Here is a 22,522-nt window from a genome sequence, read left to right on the forward strand (position 1 = left end):
AGAACTAATGTTGTAATTTGACTATTTTTCTTTAGCTCGCAAATAAAAAGATTAAACCTAGTGTTCAACGTTGAACATTAAACAAATGTTGAATGGACCTGTTCACCACCATTAAACGAACAAACATGAATATATTTGAAATATAATTAAATGAACATGAAATATGATATTGAAATTTTAAACGAACATTAATTGAACATTAACACTTTAAAAATAAATAAACATAAAAGTTTGTTCCTTCAAACTCATTTTATTCACACTCATAAATAGAATAATTGGCTACTAGTGCCTCTAATTGATCAACAACTATATCTTTCTTTTGATAAGTATGTTTTATACACATATTTTACAACTTCTATAACTATTTTTTTTACTTAGGTTGTTCCTCCAGTTCAAGGTCAGGGCATACTAAGATCCAATAGAGATTTACATAGGAATTTACAGATTGGTCGCCAAAAGTGACGATGGTAGGATTTGAACTTAGCCTTACAAAATCAAATTCTTGAATTCCAATCACTTATACCAAGATTCATCTGCCAAGTTCTATAAATATAACAATATCTTTAAAAAACATAACACTCACTTTCGATCAAGATTATACTTCTAAAGACTTGAATTAATGTGATATTATGAAGCTCCATAATTATATTTGTAACACCCATAACCCGTATACGCGAACCAATACGAGTTTTAGATGTCACATCAAAGATTCAAAACATTTCTTTATTTAACTTGAGTAAAATTTTGTTTCATTCAAATATAACTAGTTTCAAGCAGTGATAGACAGTTCTATTCTATTTCATAAAAGAAATACGACTCTCCACCAAGTTTAATTTAAAACCCAAATTAATTTATTTTTTAAAAAACATTGTTTAATATCATAATATTTATTCATACTATTAATTATATTTAATACTAACTATATTAAGAAATTTCAAACATTTCATTCTTGTATACATGCCAACTAAGACTTTTATAACACAGTATGATGTCATCATTGTTACCTGTAAATATTCCCTTGGTGATTGATGCCAAGCTCAACTCCTTACTCATTTTCTTCCTTTTTCCTACGCTTGAAAATCATCACACGCTAAGTTATACACTTAGTGAGGCAATCATAATATTTAAAGTAATGCAACAAATAAATTTAAATGAATGAACATATTTAATGTCATATGATCACTTTACCTACATTCCAACCATGTTACCATATATTAAAAATGATATAACCGGATATCAAGTTTCTTACCAATATACTTACCATTTATCCTATAAGCTCTTAAGCTTATTTGCATGCTTACCATTTATTAACCAATAAACCATAGCCCAATTTAAACCCTGAGGACCCTGGGTACACGAGTCAATATAAATAAACATCGTAGTGTTAAGCCGAATATGACACATAAGGTCGTGTCCACCATATGTATTAAGTATCCTTAAGTACAATCTCGAATATGACACATAAAGTCGTGCCCGCCATATGCACTAATACTTTAGTGCAATCCTGAATATGCAACTTGCTGCTGGACTTATGGCATGCCAACTATACCCTGTCCCTCAACGACTTACTTGGGCAAATATTCTATTGTATCTGATCCATCCATGGCAAAGTATATTATCATAATTTAACATTGGGCAGTTCATACCTGAAATATCATTCATAATAAATATCATATGTAAAAAACAATGATCGATGCATTTTATATTCAACCTTTGACATATTTAGAATATGTCAAATACATGATAAATGACATAGATATCATGTCAACATAAACAAGGTAGACTTATCGCAAATCTTACCCAATGATGTATAAAACATCCATGTATCATGTTATGCATGAATTACACTCATTTTTACATTATATGCAAGTCAAAATATAAGTCAAACTAAGCTTTAACTGGATCCTTTGTTTCTAATTTGTGTAAATCCCGAAATTTGGCATAATTTCATATCCTGGCAGATTGTACTACCTTTAAAGAAATATTATTTGTATTAATATACACCTTTGAAAATTATTTTGATTATACCAATGGAAACTAGACTCAAATATGAATCTATGCATATAAAGAAATCCTTCTAGTTCATTTTGTACAATTTATGGTAAATTTTCAAAGTTGACTGACAAAATTTGTTTTTTGCAGAATCTGCTGCCCCGTTTTTCTGACATTTCCACGGTTAAAAATTCATATCTTTTTGTAGACACCCCGAAATCAATTTCTGCTTGTTATAAATAAAATTAGACTGGTATATTAGTCCAAAGTTATAAAAATAATCCTTTAATCATTATTTTAGAATTTATAGTGATTTTCTAAATTTATTGTCCAAAACATAAATTCTAATCAGATTTCACCAATTTGATTTTCAACTTGTTCACTAATTCTATTAGCTCACCAAATGCACATATATGCATATATCACAAATCAAATAACATTTTAGTAGTCACTTCTTACCAAAGTAACTCCGTCACTGGCTTATCGCAAGCCAATGTTTGTTTGATAACATAAGTACAAATTAAATTTGCACTCACCCGGTGTCCTTAGCTCGCAACCTTCATTGGGATTTTTCATTTCATCCTTAAGTTTCTCATTAGCTTTAATAATATTTGATCTTGATTTCAAGCACCCAATCTCTAAATGGACATCATTACCAAATATACACAAATTCAAACCAAATGTTAGAATCTTACTAACATAGGCATACTTTGGAAAATAAATTCTTAACAAATTTCCCAATGCTTATTCAATACAATTCCCTTGTCACAACATAAATGTTGACCTTAACACTTCCAAGACCATTCAAATTCCATTTAATCCATATTCATACTTGAAACTTATTCACTAACAAATATTTTAAGACTTATTAATCCTTTTTAATTTTGACACCAACTTTTACAACTTATATAAAATGGTCCTCTACCATTTTACCACTCAAAGTTTTAGTACCAAAATTTCAGCATTGAAATAATTACCACCCAAGTACATATAAAAGGTATAATTACCGATAAGTACTCCAAACTATTTGAATATTTCGTTTAAGACACCAAACTTCCAAAAATTATCATATTTCACATTTAAACACTCACTTCAATTCCAAAACAGAAATTTCCAGCATAGTACATCAACTATTAGGCAATTACACAATCATTCACAACTTTTCCAAAATTATCAAATTAGTCCCCCAACATTTCAAAAATTATAGAATGGTCCCCAATTTTTTTAAAGCTTTTAGAATACTTCCTACATCATTTCCAGCCCTTTCATGATTTTTGCTGAATTTTCTATAAATTTTCATCACTAGTTTGTGACATTTGGTATCCAAAGCCAATTCTTTTGATCGAAAGCGATTTTTTTGGAATACCTAAAAAAACTACAAAAATGGTTGAAACCAATCTGACCGATACAACAAAAATTATACCTGAGGTTGCGCCAGAAGAAGTACCAAGGTGGTGGACAGCTCAAAGAGACAACTGGGATGAACGTTTATCTACATTGGAAGCTCAATCTACGGAGAATAGAGGTTATCTTCAGCGGATTCTTTAGATGATAGCCAAAACCACAAAGGAAGATGATCAACTAACTCCAACAAGTAGCAAAAATAAAGCTGATTTACCTGCATAAAAATCAGTAGGTAAGAAACCTTTTGAAGTTACTATGATTAATGAACATGAAAGATATTCTTTTAAACCCGGAGAACCAGGAATTTTGACATCTAAGCCTATTGCTAAGCCATATGAACATACCATGCCAACTACTCAATCTTTGCGACTGGGTACTACTGGAGATGAATCAGGTGAGCATTCCAGTGATGTTCCTGCTAATGTTGGGGCTTCTATTTCATTTTCTAGACCGAGGATTGAACTTCAGTTCTTTGATGGTTCAAATCCTATGAGTTGGCTACAAAAATGTCAAAAGTATTTCAGAATTTTTGCTATCCCTGAACTTCAACAAGTTGAAATAACTTCTATGTATTTGATTGGGAAAGCTGAAACATGGTTTGATGGGTATCTTATGCACAAATATAAGGTAATTTGGCTTGAGTTTGAGGCTGATTTGTGTCATAGGTTTGGCAGTAGAAAATTTATTGATGTTATGGATGAATTTAACAAATTACTTCAGATAGGTACTGTGGAAGAATATCAAGAACGTTTTGATGAACTGATGCCTTTTATCATACAACAAAATCCTTACCTTGGGGAAGAATAATTCATTTCTAGCTTCATCTATGGATTAAAGGATGGATTGAAACACAAATTCGAGCACATAAACCTAAGTCCTTGGTGGCCACATTTAAACAAACTAAACTTCATGAACTTGCTCTAGAAATTGAAAGTAAAATGTTTAAACCTCCTGTTAGGAATTTCTATAATTCTAACCAGAATTCTCTGATGAGGATCCTTTTACATTAAATCAGTCAAAGTATAATACTCCTCATGCCAATACTAAACAGACTCTCATGGATTATAGGAGGGCTAACAACCTTTGTTTTAAATGTGGAGAGAAGTTTACTCCGGGACACCAATGTAAAATGAAACAATTAAATTGTACGGAAGAAGAGAAAGTTTTGGAAAATGTGATAAGGAGATTGATCAACAGGAAGAATTATCAAAATCTTCTGTTCAAATTCAAGGAGAAAAAAACTTGGAGATTTTTATTAATGTTTTAACTGGCCAGGCTATCTTTGCTACTTTACACATTCAGGGTACTGTAAAATGGTGACCATTAAATATCTTGATTGACAATGGTAGCACCAGTAGTTTTGTAACTACTAGTTGGGCTAAAGAAGGGGTAGAGGTTCTTTCAACTAAACCCCTTTCAATCACTGTAGCAAATGGGGAGAAACTTTACAATACTCTTACAAGTGAGTATTAGAACTAGGAGGTAGTGACATGGTTTTAGGAGTTGAATGGATGCATAAGTACAGTCCAATTTTGATGGATTTTAATGAATTGACATTGACATTTAAGAATGATGGCCAAAAAAATCCTATTACAAGGAGAAAAAGGCTGCCAACTGTTAAGTTACTTTATGATTGCAGAGAATGGTTTCTAAAGATGTGGATTTTACTGGTGAATTATATTTAATGATTTCTGAAGAGGACCAATTTTTTATTCCAGCATAATTACAACCTATACTACAAAATTATACAGATGTTTTTGCTGAACCGAAGGTATGCCACCTGAGAGATGCCAACATCATGCCATTATTCTTAAAGAAGGTGGTTAACCTGTTAACCTACGCCCATACAATTTTCCCTATCATCAAAAGGCAGAAGTTGAAAGAAAAATCAAGGAGAAGATAGCCTTTTCCATTATACAAACAAGCAAGAGTCCTTTTGCCTCTCCATGCTTGTTGGTTAAAAAGAAAGATGGTTCATGGAGTCTTTATGTTGATTATAGATAGTTAAATTCAATGACTATCAAAAACAAATTTCCAATTTCGGTGGTAGAGGATCTTTTGGATGTATTAGTTGGTTCTCAGCATTTTTCTAAAATCAACCTCATATCTGGTTATTGGAAGATTTGAATAAAACCTGGTGATATTGAGAAAACTGCTTTTTCGAACTTACCATGGCCACTTTGAGTTCAAAGTCATTCCATTTGGATTGACAAATGCTCCAGCTACCTTTCAAACACTTATGAATGAAGTCTTTGGACCATATTTAAGGAAATTTGTTCTGGTGTTTTTTGATGACATTCTTATTTATAGCAAGTCTGTGGAAGATCATAAAGCACATCTAAAGATAGTTTTGAACATTTTGAGGAAGCATCAGTTATTTACTAAGAGAAACATCTGTTTTTTGGGCAAACTTAGTTGGAATATTTGTGCCATATAATTTCAGCTCTGGGTATAACTACTAACTCAAAAAAGATTGCAGTTGTGAAAGATTGGAAATTACCTACCAATTTGAAGTATCTTCGAGGATTTCTAGGTCTCACAGGCTATTACAGGAAATTTATAAGATACTATGGGATGATCAGCAGACCACTGACTGGCATGTTAAAAAAGAATAATTTCACTTGGACACTTGCTTCTAAGGAAGCTTTTGAAACTATGAAATCAGCCATGTGCCAAGTACATATTCTTGCTTTGCCAGATTTTAGCAAACCATTCTGCTTGGAAACATATGCAAGTTCTATGGGTATATGGGTTGTTTTGTCTCAAGATGGATACCCATTAGCTTATTTGAGTAAGGCTCTAAGTCCTAAACACACTGATCTATCTGTGTATGAAAGAGAGTACCTAGTTATTCTTATGGCCGTAGCTAAATGGTGACACTACTTTGAAGGGGTTCCATTTGTCATTAAGACTGATCATGAGGCACTTAAACACCTCATGGAGCAAAGATTAACTACTTCCATTCAAAATAAGGGACTTACTAAACTTCTGGGATTAGATTATAAAATCCTTTACAGAAAATGAAGAAATAATTTGAATGCTTATGCCTTGTCCAGAAAATCTGAAGCTGAATTACAATAGTTAACTGTCACAGCTATTGTTCCACAATGGGTACAAGACCTTGAAAAGAGTTATATAGAGGATGACTTTGCAAATGATAAAATTACAGTAGTGAGTGTCAGCACAGGTACACAGAGCCAGTGGACTTTTACTCAGGGAGTTTTGAGGTTCAACAAGAAGGTTTATATGGGCGGTACTAAAGGATTGAGACACCAAATTTTGTCCCTTTTGTATACATCCCCTTTATGAGGGCATTCTGGAATACAAGCTACAAATTATAGAGTTCAACTTTATTTTTACTGGTCCATATTAAAAAAATAGATCAAGGAATTTATTAGTCAGTGTGAAGTGTACCAAACGACAAAAATTGAACATTCTCACAAGGCTGGTCTCCTACAACCACTATCAATTCCCCATCAGGCTTGGGAGATGATTTCTATGGATTTAATTGAAGGATTGCCACTTTCAAAGAAATTTAATTGCATATGGATGATTGTGGACAGATTTACAAAATATGCTAATTTCATTTCTTTAAAACATATCTATACAGCAGCTGAATTGGCCAAGCTTTATTTGGCTCAAGTATACAAATTACATGGTCATCCCAAGTCTTTGTGTCAGACAGGGACAAGTAATTTACAAGTATTTTTTTGAAAGAATTTATGAAGCAAGTGGGCACTGAAACTCACTTTAGAACTATCTATCATCTTGAAACAATGGTCAAACAAAATGAGTAAATCAGTATGTGGAACAATATCTAAGGAGCATGTGTTTTCTTAAACCTACTACATGGGTTGACTGGTTACCACAAGCAGAGTGGTGGTACAACACCAACTTTCACACTACTCTGGGTATATCCCCTTTCGAGGCTATATATGGGTATAAACCTCAAGTTCTATCTTGGGGTGGTCAGTCTGTGGTCCAAACAGTACATGAGTTGTTAGATAAGAGAAATGCTATGAACAAACTTTTACAAGATCAGCTACAGAAGGCTCTGGTGCGAATGAAAGTTTATGCAGATAAAAAGCACAAAAATAAAGAGTTTTAGGTGGGGGATCGTGTTTACCTTAAACTTCAGCCATACCAATAAACATCCCTAGAACTTCGCAAGAACTTAAAACTTGTTGCTTGTTTTTTTGTCCCTACACAGTGATTCAACGAGTGGGACCAGTGGCTTATAAACTCAAATTGTCTGACCATTCAAAAATACACCCTGTTTTCCATGTAAGTCTTTTAAAAAAGAAAGTGGGTGAGCAGACGATTACCTCTCGATCCGCCTGAGATGAACGTTGATGTCATTTGAAGGTATACCCATCTGCGGTGTTAAACAAACGGATAATGAAAAGAAATTATCAGGCAGTTACACAGCTCCTGATTCAATGGATGAATTTGGGGATGGAAGAGGCAAGGTGGGAAGACTACACTATTTTACGAGCCTAATTTCCATATTTTGATCCTTGTGGACAAAGATCTTCTGAAGGGGGAGGTATTGACATGGCCAAATGAGAAATAGGGAGAATATTTGGGGAGGAATTGGAGTTGGGGCTCACTGAATTGGGAAAATTGAAAAATCAGAAATTAGGGATTGAGAAAGGAATGAACTGCCAGAAGCTAGGGATTGAGAGAGGAACGAATTGAGGGAAAAAAGAAAAGAATCGGGGAAAAGGAAGGTGGGGTTAAATGCTTACCTGAGATGAATGTTAAGGATAAACATATGGAGCAGCCCGAGAAAGAAGCCCATATAGATAATGTAGCTGAAGAATTCACTAGACCAGGAAACAACCCATTTACGGAGCCCACTGAGAATGTTGTTAGAAGAAATCCAGCCAAGGACTAGTCTGTTATGCTACCAGACAAGATTATTGACAGATGTAAACAAATACTTGACTATTAATATTGTAATAGAATATATATGCATCAATATTGTAACAGAAAACATATGATGATCAATTTGAATGAATTTCTTCTTCTTCAATCTTTCTTCTCTTCTAAAATCTTCTCTTCTATCATTTTCCATCACTAGTTTGTGACATATATGAATTTTCATTTAGGGTTCTAGAGATGCAAATTTCATTTTCCAATTACGTAAATTGCATGTATTTTTTGACTCGTTGATTGATGCTTATATCTTATTTGGATTTGCTTTGCTTTGATTTCTTATTCGAGACATTGTAGTAGACTTGATCTTTATACGTTTGCATTTGTGGCCTGGTTGTTTGGTTTTGAGGTTGGTCTTCTCAATTCAAAGAATAATGTTCGGCTATCTGTATGCTGGTTCATAGGGAAAAGGGTAGCTAAAATTGTTCCCTATTTAGTCAGCTATCAAGTATTTCAGAACATTAAGATTTTTTTTTAAAATGACTAGTTAATTTCTTATGAACTAGAAGTCTGGATTGGGCTTATTTTGTAAGGTAATTTATTTATTCTAGTCATTCCACATAAATTCCAAATATATCTGTGATTAAGTTCAATTTGCTGTTACCATGCCGTATTTATTTGATAAGGCCAATGCAATCTGTGAACTTCTAACTAAAGATTAGCGATCAGTTGTTTCATTTGAGTTTTGTTCAAGCAAGCTAAGCTTTTATTGGCTAGAAAATAAAGAGTTCATGCTCTAGCAACTGTTGTCATTCTTGTCATGAGAGCTTTCTGACCTCCTGCAATTGGTGTTAACATGTAGCGTGAGATGAGTGTATATATTGTTGGTAACATCATTTAGAAGAGCATTATATGCCTCGTATGTATTTTGAATAAATGGAGATATTTATACATAAATAACAAGTGATTTGTTGAAGATGGGATTGAATTACTGTTTATCCCAAGAGGTTTAAGTTACATTACTGGGTTAAAAGTTTTGGATTAACAATTTAAAGACAATATATTGGTGTATTGTTAAATCTTGGTCCACTGTGGGTTAAAGGAAAAAATGTTTTATGGTCAATAAGATTGAAAGAGAGCCAAAAAAATTTAGCATTGGTGTTGTTGCCACCTTGCTTTTTCATTTTTTATTCAAACACATGCATGCATGCTTTTCATGGACCTACACAAGAAAGAAGAGATATGTTCTGTTATTGGCATAATATTTAGGTTATATGATTCACTGGTTTCTAAGCCCACTTAATTATTGTTATCACCAATTGGTTTTGATATCATAAGTGCTGGTATTTTAGAATTAAATCTTGAAAGTTCGAATTATACTGTAAAAAAATTATTTTTACTTTTTTCCTTCTTCGAAGATGAATATGCAACAAGCTATGTCGCCAAGATCTTCTGCTAATGGATTTGGCCATGGAAGAGGTGGTAGAGAGGTTGGGGACAGGGTGGAGAACAAGGTGCAGTCCACGAAATCCAATCAAGGAAGAACACAAACTTCAGGTCATCATTCTGTAATCATATTTTCTTTCTATTTAATTATATTCACCTAATACTACTTGGTATAGGTGATCTGGCTTGTGGGAGGACCGGAGGTTATGAATGTTCTTCCCGTTATCTGTTAGTTTATCTGACAATGTGTCTTATTGGGTATCCGGTTCAAGTCCATGTGAAAAATGGATCAGTTTACAATCGAATTTTTCATGCAACTGATGCAGAAAACGATTTTGGTATGATCAATTATTTGATTTTGGTTTTTTAGATGTAATCATGCATCTGTAATTGAACTTTGGAATAAAATGTTTTTGCTTCTTAACATCCATTTCCACTCCTTGCCTTTTCAGGAATCATCCTGAAAATGACTCACTTGATAAAAGATGGTACTTTGCGAGGCGAACAAACCTATAACACAGTTTGTTAGCAAGGCACCCTCAAAGATTTTAATTGTACCTGCCAAAGAACTTGTGCAAGTTATAGCGAAGTTTTTTCTGATTCTCTTCTTTACATCCCCATATCTGGCCCAATTGCTAGTGACAGATGAAATGTCAAGTAATTTGTGAGGCTTTCAAAAGCTTTATATAGTTTATTTCAGTTAGATATTTGTTAATGGTACTTGAAAATCAAAACTTGGTTAACACAGAATGTGGCCTATTTTATTTATTTTACCTTCTACATTAATTTTGTTGTTCAAAAAATGGACTTCAGCACGAAAAACATGAGGAACTTTTGATAGATTCTGCGATATCACAGTCCCATCATGTTGAGGTGGGGAGGGTTTTAGAGCCCTGGGTTCCTGGTGAAGATGATCCACGGTGCCTGAACTAGAATATGTTTTTGACAGCCCATGGAATAGGTTGCAATAATGTTCTCTCTTTTGAAAATGTCATATGATTGTTTTATTTTTCCGTCGTCTTATTATTTTAGGCACTTGCATCCAACGTATTTTTCTTATATCTACTGCAATCTCTGTTTCTATATACCAAACTCGGTTCCTTTTTTTTATTGTCTTGCCTTATTTTCCTTCAATAAATAGCTTGGAGGAAAGATTTTAGGAATTTCAAGATTTGATATTACTCTAGTCTGGGAAATGTTGCTTAATGAGTTTAGTTAGTATTGGAGAGAATCAAGGTGTCAAGAAAAAACATGGAGCTGCTGTGTAGCTTCTAGATTAATATTTGTTTCTGAAAGATTAGTTGCTATGGAGTTTCTGTTTAAATCTTGCAGCAAATATTCACATTTTGATAATCATGTGTGTGCGTGTTTCACTTAATATTTGCAATATTCTATTTCGTGATACTAATAATTATCGATGTACACACACATACATAATTGCATTAATTAGGAACTGGGATCAGTTTGAAGCCAACCAAAACTTATTTGGTGTAAAAGTAATTTCAATGAGGAACATTACACAACAAAGCTCGAAAGAGGTCCTCAAATGAGAGAGTATGCGAGGGAAGCCATGAGAATAGCAAGAGAGAATGAGGGAGACCCAGGATCTTCATTTTGCAGAGGTAACTTTTCGTAATATCAATTGTTTGCCTCTTATTTTATTTTTTCCCTTCATTAAATTCCCTCAAATTTCTCATGATTTGCATATTGAATTTCTGCCAGGAGAGAGGCTTTGATCTTCATGATAATTTTGATATTGACGAGGAGATGAGATTTTCTTCAGTCCAAAGGGGTAGAGGGTTCGATGATAGTGTTACGAAGAAGAGGACGTTATGTTGGATTCTCACAATATTCAGACTTTTGGAGGTTCTTCTGATTCTTGCAGTAGAAGGCCTGCAGATTTGACCAGTTTGCACGGCACTATTGGAGTTCAAATTCCATCAAGGTCTTCCTTAGTGGTAGTTTTTGACCTTTGGAATTTGAGATATTCTAGTTATTTGTTTGTTAATGCAAATTTATATTGTGAATAGTTGTATCCAAAATTTTAACCATTCTTATACTGTATATTTTCTTTTAAAAATAAATCTGGTAACTTATGATTGAGAGGCTTTGTTTGCCATATTCCTAGAGCAGTGGCCTTTTCTTCTCCCCTGCAGTGAGCCCTAGTGAGGGCAGTGTTTCAGCTCCGATTGGGGCTCTGGCCTGGAGTGAATGACCCCCCTACTGCACCGAAGCTGATCACCGAATGACCCATTTACACACACAAGATTGCAATTTGACCTTGGCTTACATGGTCTCTCAGAGAGATCAGTAAATTTGAAAGCACAATGCACTTAGAAGTAAATTCTTAATGATTTGCATATAAAGTCGGGGCTTTGCATGTTACAAAATATATTTTCTATGCAAGTGTAAGGTCTTTCTTTATCTGAAATCTTGCGGTCTTCTTTGAAGGAGTTTGGTGCTGAATTATATATCTGTGCTTATGAGTGTCATGACGTGTTGATTGTATGTGTATTAAGAAACATCAGAATGAGTAGTTATTCTGTTCCATGGTATAAGATATTTGTAATTAGATTGCACTTTCGGTGCAAGAATGTATTCTTTTCCTTGGAAGGGAAAAGTGTAGGTGGAAATGGTTGTTTAATAGGGTTTGTGACTGCCAATACACCAAAAGAGGGTAAACAAAATAACAAAATTTGAATTTCTTGATGAAGAAAGTTAACTATTGATGAAGTGGATCATAAGTGACATTACTGGATAAGTTACACATGCATTTCATATTCCTTTATTGTATTCTTTATTTATAGCCTAGACAAAGTGACTTAATTTGCTTGTTGACAACAATGGGAGATTGAGCATGCAAGGATGTGAAAATGTTTATGGAATTTGAATACTAAAGGAGCACTGATCATTTGATGAGGAGTTGAGGGCTCAAGGACTTTAGATTTGTTGTTGATACGAAACATATTTGTCATGCATGCTGGGAGAGAGCATGTACCACTTGGGACGACATTTTGAGATGGACTCTCCTGATATGGAGTTTGTTACTTGAGTTTCCTCTACATTAGACTTTCTACAGTAGATTTTGTGACTGAACAATGTCATTATTCTGAAAGTTTCTTTTCACAACTTATATTTCATCATAGCGCCCTTATTCTCCATCTGCAATTTGATGGTTATTTCAATTTTGCTTTTGGAAGCTTGTGAAAGTTTTTTGTCAGTACACTGCTAAATTGTTGTTGCATGTCTGGTATAAAGATATTATTAAAGGTAATTGTATCATCCAATGTGTGAATATGCTTTCATTTACTCCTATTTTGTGATTTCTAGGATAGACCTTCCATAGGAACCATCGGTGCTAGACAGCTGGGATCTGAAGCAGGTGTTATAATTTTTCCTTTAGACACGCCAAAATTATATGTATTTGCTGGCTCTGTTTTGGTTCCATGTTGTAAGGCAGTATTAGAAGTAATTACTATAAATATCTGCAACCCGGACATCAAATAGGTGTCTATTTTTCATATTTTCTGATTGAAATGCTTATAATGTAGGATCCAAGACGATTTGCTTGGGGAATACAGAGGAAGCAATGATGCCAAAAGTTCACCGAAAGGCAATCCGTAAGTTAAACTTCTGAATTCCATAGATAAGCAATTTTAATGAATATGAACCTCCTCATTCCGTTGCTTCAACTGCCATAATTGATTTATATCTCCATCGGAATTCCTTATTCTAGTGCTTCTTGTTCTAGTCTATTTGCTTCTAACATGCATATTTTCTGTTGAATTCTTGTTCATTTTAATGCAGCCATCTGATTTGCAATTGTCAAATCCTGTTGGTGAGTATACTTTCTATCAAGGTGTATGCTTAATATCCTACGAAATTGAAAATACATTGTTTTGTTATTTTGCATTTTTTTTATAAGAAATGGAGGCCTCTTTAAAAACCTCCCTTCATGATTACTAAAACACCATAAGGTGTTCTAGAAATCAACGGAAGAACGAAAAAAGTGCCTCAAATTTTATTAATAAAAGAGTAATACAATGCATATGATTACAACCAAACTTACCCCCATACAATAGATAAAACCAAAAAACAAGAAAAAAAAATAAAACCCAACCAAAACTCCCTAACTTAGCCAATTCTAGACTTTGCTAAAACTTCTGCCTCTAAGTTTGTTGGCCTAGCTATCCAACGAATAATGCCCTCCAAGTTCCTTATATTTTCCGTAATTTCTTTAGAAATTGAAACATACAAACTTGACATTTATCCAAATTCTTAATCCAGTCCAGAGATAACTTACTATCACTCTCAATAATCAACAGTCTCTTAGAGCACCAGCTAGAAGATTCAAAGAAAATTAAATCATGTTTAATGACCTTTAATTCCATTAAAGAAGGACCTGGACCAGCAACTTCTTGAAAACATCCTAGCATTGTGTCAGACTCGTCTCTTAGAATCCCACCTAAATCGCTAGCCTTCCAATCACCTTTGACAGCAGCATCCACGTTCAAGATTGGGATACTCACACTTCAATCTCCAAATCTAGCCATGGGATTGGATTAAAACCTTGGCTGTGGTCTGCCCACATCCTTTAATGACTTTTTGTTAAAGTCCTCCTAGAAGCCCTTCAATCGCATGGAACTTCCCAACAAGGCCTGGCCACCATGGAAGAAGAAGTATGAGGGAAGGAGGATGTCACATGGTGTGTGTTTACATTGGTCCAAAAATAATTTTTTTGACGTTCAGGGGTCAAAATATATAATGGAGCCGTACTTTATGGTGCAAAGCGGGGATATGGTATACTAGCTAGGAGGACCAAATTGTGAATATTTTAAATGGAAGACTATATTAGATGTTTCATTTGTAATGTAGAAGATTCCACATGTTGGAATTCTCATAGAAACTGAACTTGATTTATGCAGGAAATGCAACAATACAAATTAAGCCGTAAGTTTGCTGATGAGAGTGCTCTGCTCTGCCTGAAAAGAATAAAACTTGCCTATTCATTTGTTTGTTTATGTTCATTCGTTTATGTCTGTTCATTTATATTCAACTTAATCTCTAAAATCGTTCAAAATATTAAGATCTAATAAATTTTAACTTTAAATCCATTAACATTTTAAAGTCTAATTAATTTTAAACCTAAATAAAAAATATCCAAATCAATTAAGGAAAATATAAACCCTAAAATTATTTAGAAAAAAAACTCTTCTCAAATATAAAGCTGATTAATTTTATGTTTGTTCTTTTGTGTTTGTTCATTTGTATTCGTTTATCATTTTAATGAACGAACATGAATGAGTTGCATTCTTTAATTAACGAACACGAACATGAATGAGTTGCATTCTTTAATTAACGAACACGAACAAAATTTCATTCATTTAATTGTTCGTGTTCGTTTATTCGATTAAAATTAAATAAAAAAAATATAAATACATTCTCGTTCGTATCCGTTGAGCTCATTTATGGGTTTCCTCTTGAGCGTTGAACTCTTTTGTTTCTTTCTATTCTAGTGTCGCTCCAACAAAGGGTATTGTTGATTCTAATGCCATTGCTGTCATTTATTCCGAACAAGGTTACACCATGATTGGATATTGATTTTTTTTAATTATTTAAATTAATTTTTATTGAGTGATTAAATATTAACACGTTTCGTCGATATGCATCACATGTATTTTCTTTAAATAAATTTGTTTAATTTTCTTTAACAATATTAGCTTGACTGTATTACTGAAAATCCAATAAATATGTGCTTAATCAACCTCGTCCTTTTATTATTGTGCCACGTAAACGAAAACATAATTTTGAGTGCTACGTAAAAATATACCCAATCAAAAATATCATTTTATAATTTTAACAAAAAATATTATTTTGATAAATAATGAGGTATATATATATATATATATCAAATTTGTACTTTATTTTTAAAATTATAAATTTCGATAAATGAGCATATATTTTAAGTTCTATTTACCAAAACTAATTGTTCTCGGTGAAAAAGGGATGGAAGTAGAGCTGCACGCGGCCTGCTTGCGCGTGACAAAGTTGCTGCTGAAAATGATATATGCAACAGTTATTGCGTTGCTGAGAGAAGATTACACTACAGAAAGCAATTTAGGGTAACCTACAAAAATAGTCATTAAATTTTTAGAGAAATTATATTTTAGTCACTATATTTTTAAAACTTATAATACAATTATTGAATCTTTAATTTGATTTCCTTACAGTGATTAATTTGATTTTAGAGTTTTGCAACTCTTAACTCTACAAATAAATAAATGATTATCTTAAAAAATAATAATATGGATGCAACATTCGATGAAATATAGATAATTTGATGTATTGTCATACAACTGACATATGCTCTTCAATTTCATATAAGTTTTATGAAAAATTGAGTATTTGGATCTATATAATTAAGTGTTGTAGCTATTTTTTTCCAACCATTTGAACATTAAAATCGTCCAAGAACAATTTTGTCTCATTTTCTTAATTTCATTTGCAAGACTTGGTTGTATTCATTATTCAACAAGCTCCGAGCAACACTAAAAGTCTCTTCGAATTCAAGTTCCCATGTTAAGGAGCTCTAAAAGTCTCCTCGAATTCAAGTTTTTATTGTAATGTTATTTCAAATTTTATCTATTGTTTGATCGTGAGAAGATAAAATGAGTTGCAAATAATATTGTGTTGAGTCAAAAGTACATTTTTTAATTTCAAATTTTAAGATTATTGTTGGAGAAGACCACATCAGTATCTCTTACGGCCGTGACTATAATGGAAGTGAATTAAAAATTCAATGATGTTATAGCAATGTTTAAAAGTTTGACAACCAAAACACAAGCGGACAAAATGTTTGGTGACTACTTCGTAGTTTATCCAGCAATTTATTATACTTGGCAGAACACGCCAAAAAAATATTTAAAACCAAACCTGAAAAAGCAACAATGAGAACTGCTATTTTGAAGTAGCTGAAGAGACGCTGGTGGTGGGGGAGAGCTAACGGTGGTGACTGGTAAGTTCCCGAAATTGAAAAAATCACTCCTTTTTCATTCTACTTTTCAAAATGGGGTTTTCACAAGATTACAAACAATGTTATCCAAGCGGATGTTTGCTTTTTTTTTTGGGTTTTATATAAAAGCAAAAAGATCCAAAACTAACAAGTGAACGTTTTTTGTGAAGCAGGACACGATTTTCTATTTAGTTTGTTTGGAAGGGAGGAAAAGGGTGACATGCACAGAGTTCACGCTTTGTAGATGGAATAGAACAATGCTCGATAGTGTTGTGTCTCTTCCATTTCATCAAAATCCCAAAGGTATATCACTTTTCTTCCTTTTCCTTTCTTTGTTTTTAGTTGTCCTGGGATTCTTGTACTTTGTATATCTAGTACTTCTTATCTATGTATCTTTCTATATATGCTTAGAAATCTTATTGTTGTGTCTATAAAGTTATAAGGCCGTGAATTTGGTTGTATTTTGATCCTGGGATGGTGGGTTGGAATGCACTTGTATAGATTTGCATGCATGGAAAAACTTTTGTGTTTGAGATTTTGTTGAGCTTATTTGAGCAAGAATCCATTTAACTTCTCTGCCCTTATGGTCATAGGGGTAAGTTATTGGTAATATTTGGTGTTTTTGGATCATGCATTTCACTGTTAGCACCTGCTGTTTCTTTATCATAACTGAGAATATATGTTTGAAAATGTAATGGTTTCCTTCATCTCTTTTCATTTTAAAAGTTGATTATTGTCTGATTTAGTCGGCAATAGCAAAAAGGATTACTAGTTAGTAGTAATCCACGTAGCTCTCGCTAAAGTGCATACATGTACAGATATTGATATATCACTCGTGCCTCTGTTTGTCTCAACATGGAGATTCGAATCTAAAATTCCTTTGTTTGTCACATCACGAAGACTCGAATCTAAAATCCCCTTGTTTGTTGCAACATGTTGATTCAAATCCAAAATATAAATCAAAAGTGGCTCAAATCCATCTGATTTGGGCTGACAATAGGAATATAATTGCACCCCTCCAGTTTTAGATTGACAACTTGAAGGGTTTTTTCCGATAATTTTCTAAAATTCTAATACATATTAGATATTAATGCAATATCGGAATTCTTTTTCTTTAGAAAAATCTGATATGAAGTGAAAATGAGAAATCATTTTTTATCTTGATTTTGCATGATATTTTCCATGCTCAGTGAGGCAATATCATCAAAACAAGATTTGTTCTAAACTCCTTGTCTAATCAATTATCAGATGATGAACTACAATGGGGTGTGTGTAACATGTGGAGTTTTCTTTATTTGTATAATAATTATTTCCCTGGAAGTAATTGTCTTTTATATAATTCTTTATGACTCTAATGGTCTATGAATGTGCACGGTTGTCCTAGTGAACCTTCTGTTCCACCAATAAATATTTTATATCTAAGTTTAGCAGTACAGAGTGGTTGCTTTAAAGGTTAAACTGCTTTCCATACTTGTTCCAGTTCTTCCTTATCTGTTGAAATCTGACATTAAGTTGGTTTAATAAACTTTTGAATACCTCGTGAAAGAAGCGTTATGGTTCTATACTAGGTCACTGATGTATACGAGCTGACTATAAATAGCGGCAAAGATATCTTCTCAACACTTTCAAAAATCCTTTTGAGCTTACTCTTAAGTCTAGATATTTCGGACCAGTAGTTACAGCAATGCAAAACAAAAAGGATTCTGCTGTCAGTTCTCACTCGACGTGCACATATGTTGTTGGGTGCCCATCTTGGGAAAACTCAACTGGATCTCATGTCCAGCAATCAAATATGTCCGAAAGTTTAATCCTGAAGATGGGAGTTCTGCCTCGATACTTAAACAACACCAGGCAGCTAAGTTTTCAGTTCCAGGACCAGGACTCATCATCAACTCAATCGACTTGTCAATCTTATCCTGAAGTGGCTAGTGCTGGTGATAGTACTCTTAACGAGCAAAGTTTAATTTCAGCATCATCAGGTCTCTATATTTGCCCGATACCCCCAAGTATGAGTGTGGGATAATGATTGATCTTTGAAAATCTGATTATCTGTTTTTACATCTGCTCAGGAGGTAGCAAAGCTCACAGGAAGCTTGATGGAGGTCATGCTAAATTAGCCTTCTCTATGAGAGCTCAGGAATATGGGCTCGCTCCTTCACAAGTTGACTATATCAAATCAATTGTAAGTTATTGGTTAAACTACTCATGTGATTTGGTTGCTATGCATTCTAGATTTATCATAGTCTTGGATGTCGATTTTTTGTTCTGCAGGCTCATATTCCGCTCCCTTATGCTGATCCGTATTTCAGCAGTGTGGCTTCTCCTTATGCCCCACAAGCTATGGTAAAGTCATTTTGATTTTTTTACGTCCCCATATTGCATTTGTCTATTTGATGGTGAGCACTTCACTCTAGCATGACACTGGTTCATGGAAAAGGGGCTAGTTCCTTTTGAAATCTTGTTTAACACCATAAATGATTTATTCAGGATTCAATTATACCTTTGTTATGTTTGACGAGACAAAAGATATGTCTTATTTGTTATCCATTTGTGAGATATTTGTCATTGTATTGCTGGCAGATTCAACCTCGTACGATGGGTGTACTGCCTGCTCGTGTTCCACTGCCTTTGGAGCTTACACAAGATGGACCTATCTATGTTAACGCAAAGCAATATCAGGCTATTCTGAGGCGAAGACAGAATCGTGCAAAACTTGAGGCTCAGAACAAACTCATCAAAGCTCGAAAGGTGCCTCAAGTTTTTCCTTCTTGCTGCATGGGAATTGCAACTTCACATATGATTATAGTGTCATTATTTGGCTAACAAAGATATTAACTGAGAAGTTCTTTTTATAAATGTTTGCAGCCATATCTGCATGAATCCCGACATCTTCATGCTTTAAAACGAGCTAGAGGAAGCAGTGGCCGATTTCTCAACACAAAGAAACTCCAGGAATCAAACGGTATTCCTACAAGCAACAGTCTAGACATGTACATCTCCCAATCCGAAGTTCATCAGCTGAAAAACTACAAAGATACTGGTTCAACTACCTCCAACAATGATGAAATGTTCCAGCATCTGGATTTCAGGTTTTCCGCACATCCTTCTCACGTTTGTGGACCCATGCCCGGTCTTGCTGTCAATATGCAAGGTGGTGGAAACGTCCATCGTCATCTCTGAAGATAGACGAGTTAACAAGTACTCGTCTGAGTAGTCTTGCGAATAAAAAGCGTCTGCTTTGTTCCCATGGGAAGTCATCCTTGGCTCTGTTTACTTTGTTGTTCTAGTTTACTTTCTCCTTTCATCATAGACTGTTTCAAAACCATGGACATGGATTGGTTATCTCTTGCCGAGAACTCCTAAACATGCTGTGTTTTTTACCGTTTATGTTTCGTTCCGAAGAAACTTGGTGAATTGGTGGTTGTTGGTGGTGTTTAAAACACAGGATAAAAATGCATGGCTAACAATTAGATCATGCCTTTTCAATTCCAAGATATGCCATTTCTGCAAGCATGTTGGAAATGAAATAGCTGAAATAGACTGCATGATGTTTTATTTCTTCATATTTGGATTGCTGTTTTCAATTTACAATATGCTTAAGAATTCTCTTGCATCATTATGAATTTTGTGCCTTGGTGCTAATCTTCATTGGTCATTCTTTACTATATATAAAGAAATAAAAAATTTAAGGTAAAGTATACAAATAGTCTCTGACTATAAGAGGTTACTTTGCCGAGTTATAAAGTGATCCTCCAACTATAGGACATTATTTTTGTTGAGTAATCTGACTATTAAAAGTTACAAAATAGTCACCCGACTATTCATATGTTATAAATTTCTCTTTTTTTGTTAAAATTTAATGTTAATATAAGTTGAACGTTAACATACTAATTGGAATATAATAAAATTTGATCTCAGAATTTCAAACAATTATCATATCTCAGCCGACTATCAATTTTCTGATGGAAAATGACAAGTTTGGAACATATGAATAGCTGAATGACTATTTTGTAACTTTAATACTCGAATTACTCAACAAAGCAACACACGATAGTTAGAGGATCATTTTGTAACTTTTAATAGTTAGAGGAGTTAACAAAGCAGTGTCTCTTAGTTGGGGGACCATTTGTGTACTTTAACCAATAATATAATGGAAATAGAAGAAGAAAAAATTATCATTTGTTTTATAGTATGATCAAATTGATAAAATATATAAATTTTAAAGACTAAAATTTTACTATACCAAATCATGTCACTGTTCATTTAATATTTAGCCACTTAAATGTGACTATAAATCAAACCAGAACTTAAATAAACGTCCCAAACTATTAAGTTATTACAAACCACAGGTGACTAAAACGTTGTAAAGTCGTACCCTTCTACCGAGAATCGACCGCGATCAAGGTCGATTCTCGAGAGCCGAGGCTGCTGAGCCAACATGGCTAAGCAAACATGTATAAACCTTTTGATTCAACCTTTCAACAGTTTCCATCGTTCCATTGTTATCTGAGCTCAAACTGTTTCATACTTTCCCCAACCATTCATTCGCATGTTTGAGTTGTGACAGTGTGACAGCAACGTGGTTGTCATGTTCCGCCAACCGCCCCGAGCCAGTTTTCCCTTTCTTTTCCTCGGAACCGATCCGGAATCCAACATCCAATGCCACCTTTAGGAATTTCAAAAACCAAGCTCTGGATTCATGCACCAAGGTTTCCCTCAGTTCTTTTATGTCTTTGACATCCCCTTTGGCCCATTCGAGCTTCTAGGCTCCACTCAACTGTACTGAAGACTTGGTGGACTTTAATGATCATTTTTCATGGATGAGATCCTTCTTTTTGTTAGACTTTTCTGTGTCTATCATAGATGGAAGATTAGATGATTGAGGGTGTTTATCTTTATGTGTTGTCACACTCGGTTGGTCGATTAGCTGTTGTAGAGTGAAGAACTTGGCGAGTGACATATGAGAGTTCTCTGGTGAGGCGGCAGAGCATAGATCGGAAAACATGCTGAAACAAGACATGAATCATTGTTACATACATCTAGGCATTCAAATCTTGATTCTTTTAAGAGAATTTCGAGTCCCAAAAAATTGTGCTTACCTAAGACATTTGACAAGATTGGCTGCCATGGATGCTTCCCTTTGAGACTCTGCTGCAACCAAAGAAGTTAGATTTCTTCTTCTAAGCATTCCCTTGTGAGAAATGATTGTTAACATGTGAGAAATAAGAACTGCATTGAAGATTTAAACGTAAAAATCTTTCAGTTTTGGTTTATATATATATATATATATATATACCTTTCCTGGCTTCAACAGACTTGCAGGCAGAGAGTTCCATGAACCTGTTTCGGCTAAAGTACTATTTTCTTTGTTGTTCTGCGAACAATTCGAGTTCGTTTGTTCATGTTTACTTGAAGAACGTTTTAAAGATGCGCTCTTTGGAAGCACTATTGTGTTGGATGCAATAACCTCAGGCTTCGAAACCGGCACCTCCGGCCTTCCACGAGACGGACTTGACGGTTATGTCTGTAATGCTAAAACTCGATATTATCACAAATTGGTACTTGGTACGTAGTATATGCATTACTTTCCTTACGTATGTCGAACAAGAATCTTACCTGACCTTTAGGCTCCTGTTGCTTGCTTTTTGCCTTTTTACCTGCACCACCGTTCTCATCCTCAATGCTTTTTACATTGCTATTCGAATTTGAATCTGGTGCACTTGCTTTCAGATTCGATGGCAGAACGCCCTGCATGTATCTCGATGCAACACTTGATTTTTCCTCTTTGAT

The 22,522-nt window shown here is 34.1% G+C and overlaps 1 protein-coding gene, 1 long non-coding RNA gene and 2 pseudogenes across 2 annotated transcripts; 2 read left to right on the forward strand and 2 right to left on the reverse strand.

Annotated features, from left to right (window-relative positions):
* Positions 1 to 1,351: 1,351 nt before the first annotated feature.
* Positions 1,352 to 8,121, reverse strand: LOC120179690. Its single transcript, XR_005521635.1, has 5 exons — positions 7,722 to 8,121; positions 7,523 to 7,598; positions 3,416 to 3,610; positions 2,529 to 2,630; positions 1,352 to 1,646 (listed from the first exon to the last, which is right to left on the reverse strand). It is a non-coding gene; the product is annotated as an uncharacterized LOC120179690 (long non-coding RNA).
* Positions 8,122 to 9,664: 1,543 nt separating this feature from the next.
* Positions 9,665 to 11,836, forward strand: LOC120179673 (annotated as a pseudogene).
* A 6,579-nt stretch (positions 11,837 to 18,415) lies between these two features.
* Positions 18,416 to 19,912, forward strand: LOC120179644 (nuclear transcription factor Y subunit A-3-like). The gene is made up of 5 exons (XM_039185187.1): positions 18,416 to 18,711; positions 18,802 to 18,914; positions 19,004 to 19,075; positions 19,313 to 19,480; positions 19,598 to 19,912. Exons 1-5 carry the CDS (start codon positions 18,417 to 18,419, stop codon positions 19,910 to 19,912), a joined length of 963 nt encoding a protein of 320 aa, XP_039041118.1. The 5' UTR covers position 18,416.
* A 1,174-nt stretch (positions 19,913 to 21,086) lies between these two features.
* On the reverse strand, positions 21,087 to 22,486 carry LOC120179645 (annotated as a pseudogene).
* Between the last annotated feature and the right edge of the window lie 36 nt (positions 22,487 to 22,522).

This window comes from Hibiscus syriacus, unplaced genomic scaffold (assembly GCF_006381635.1).
Source record: "Hibiscus syriacus cultivar Baekdansim isolate YM2019G1 unplaced genomic scaffold, ASM638163v2 tig00112443_pilon, whole genome shotgun sequence".
In the NCBI taxonomy this organism is placed as follows: domain Eukaryota; kingdom Viridiplantae; phylum Streptophyta; class Magnoliopsida; order Malvales; family Malvaceae; genus Hibiscus; species Hibiscus syriacus.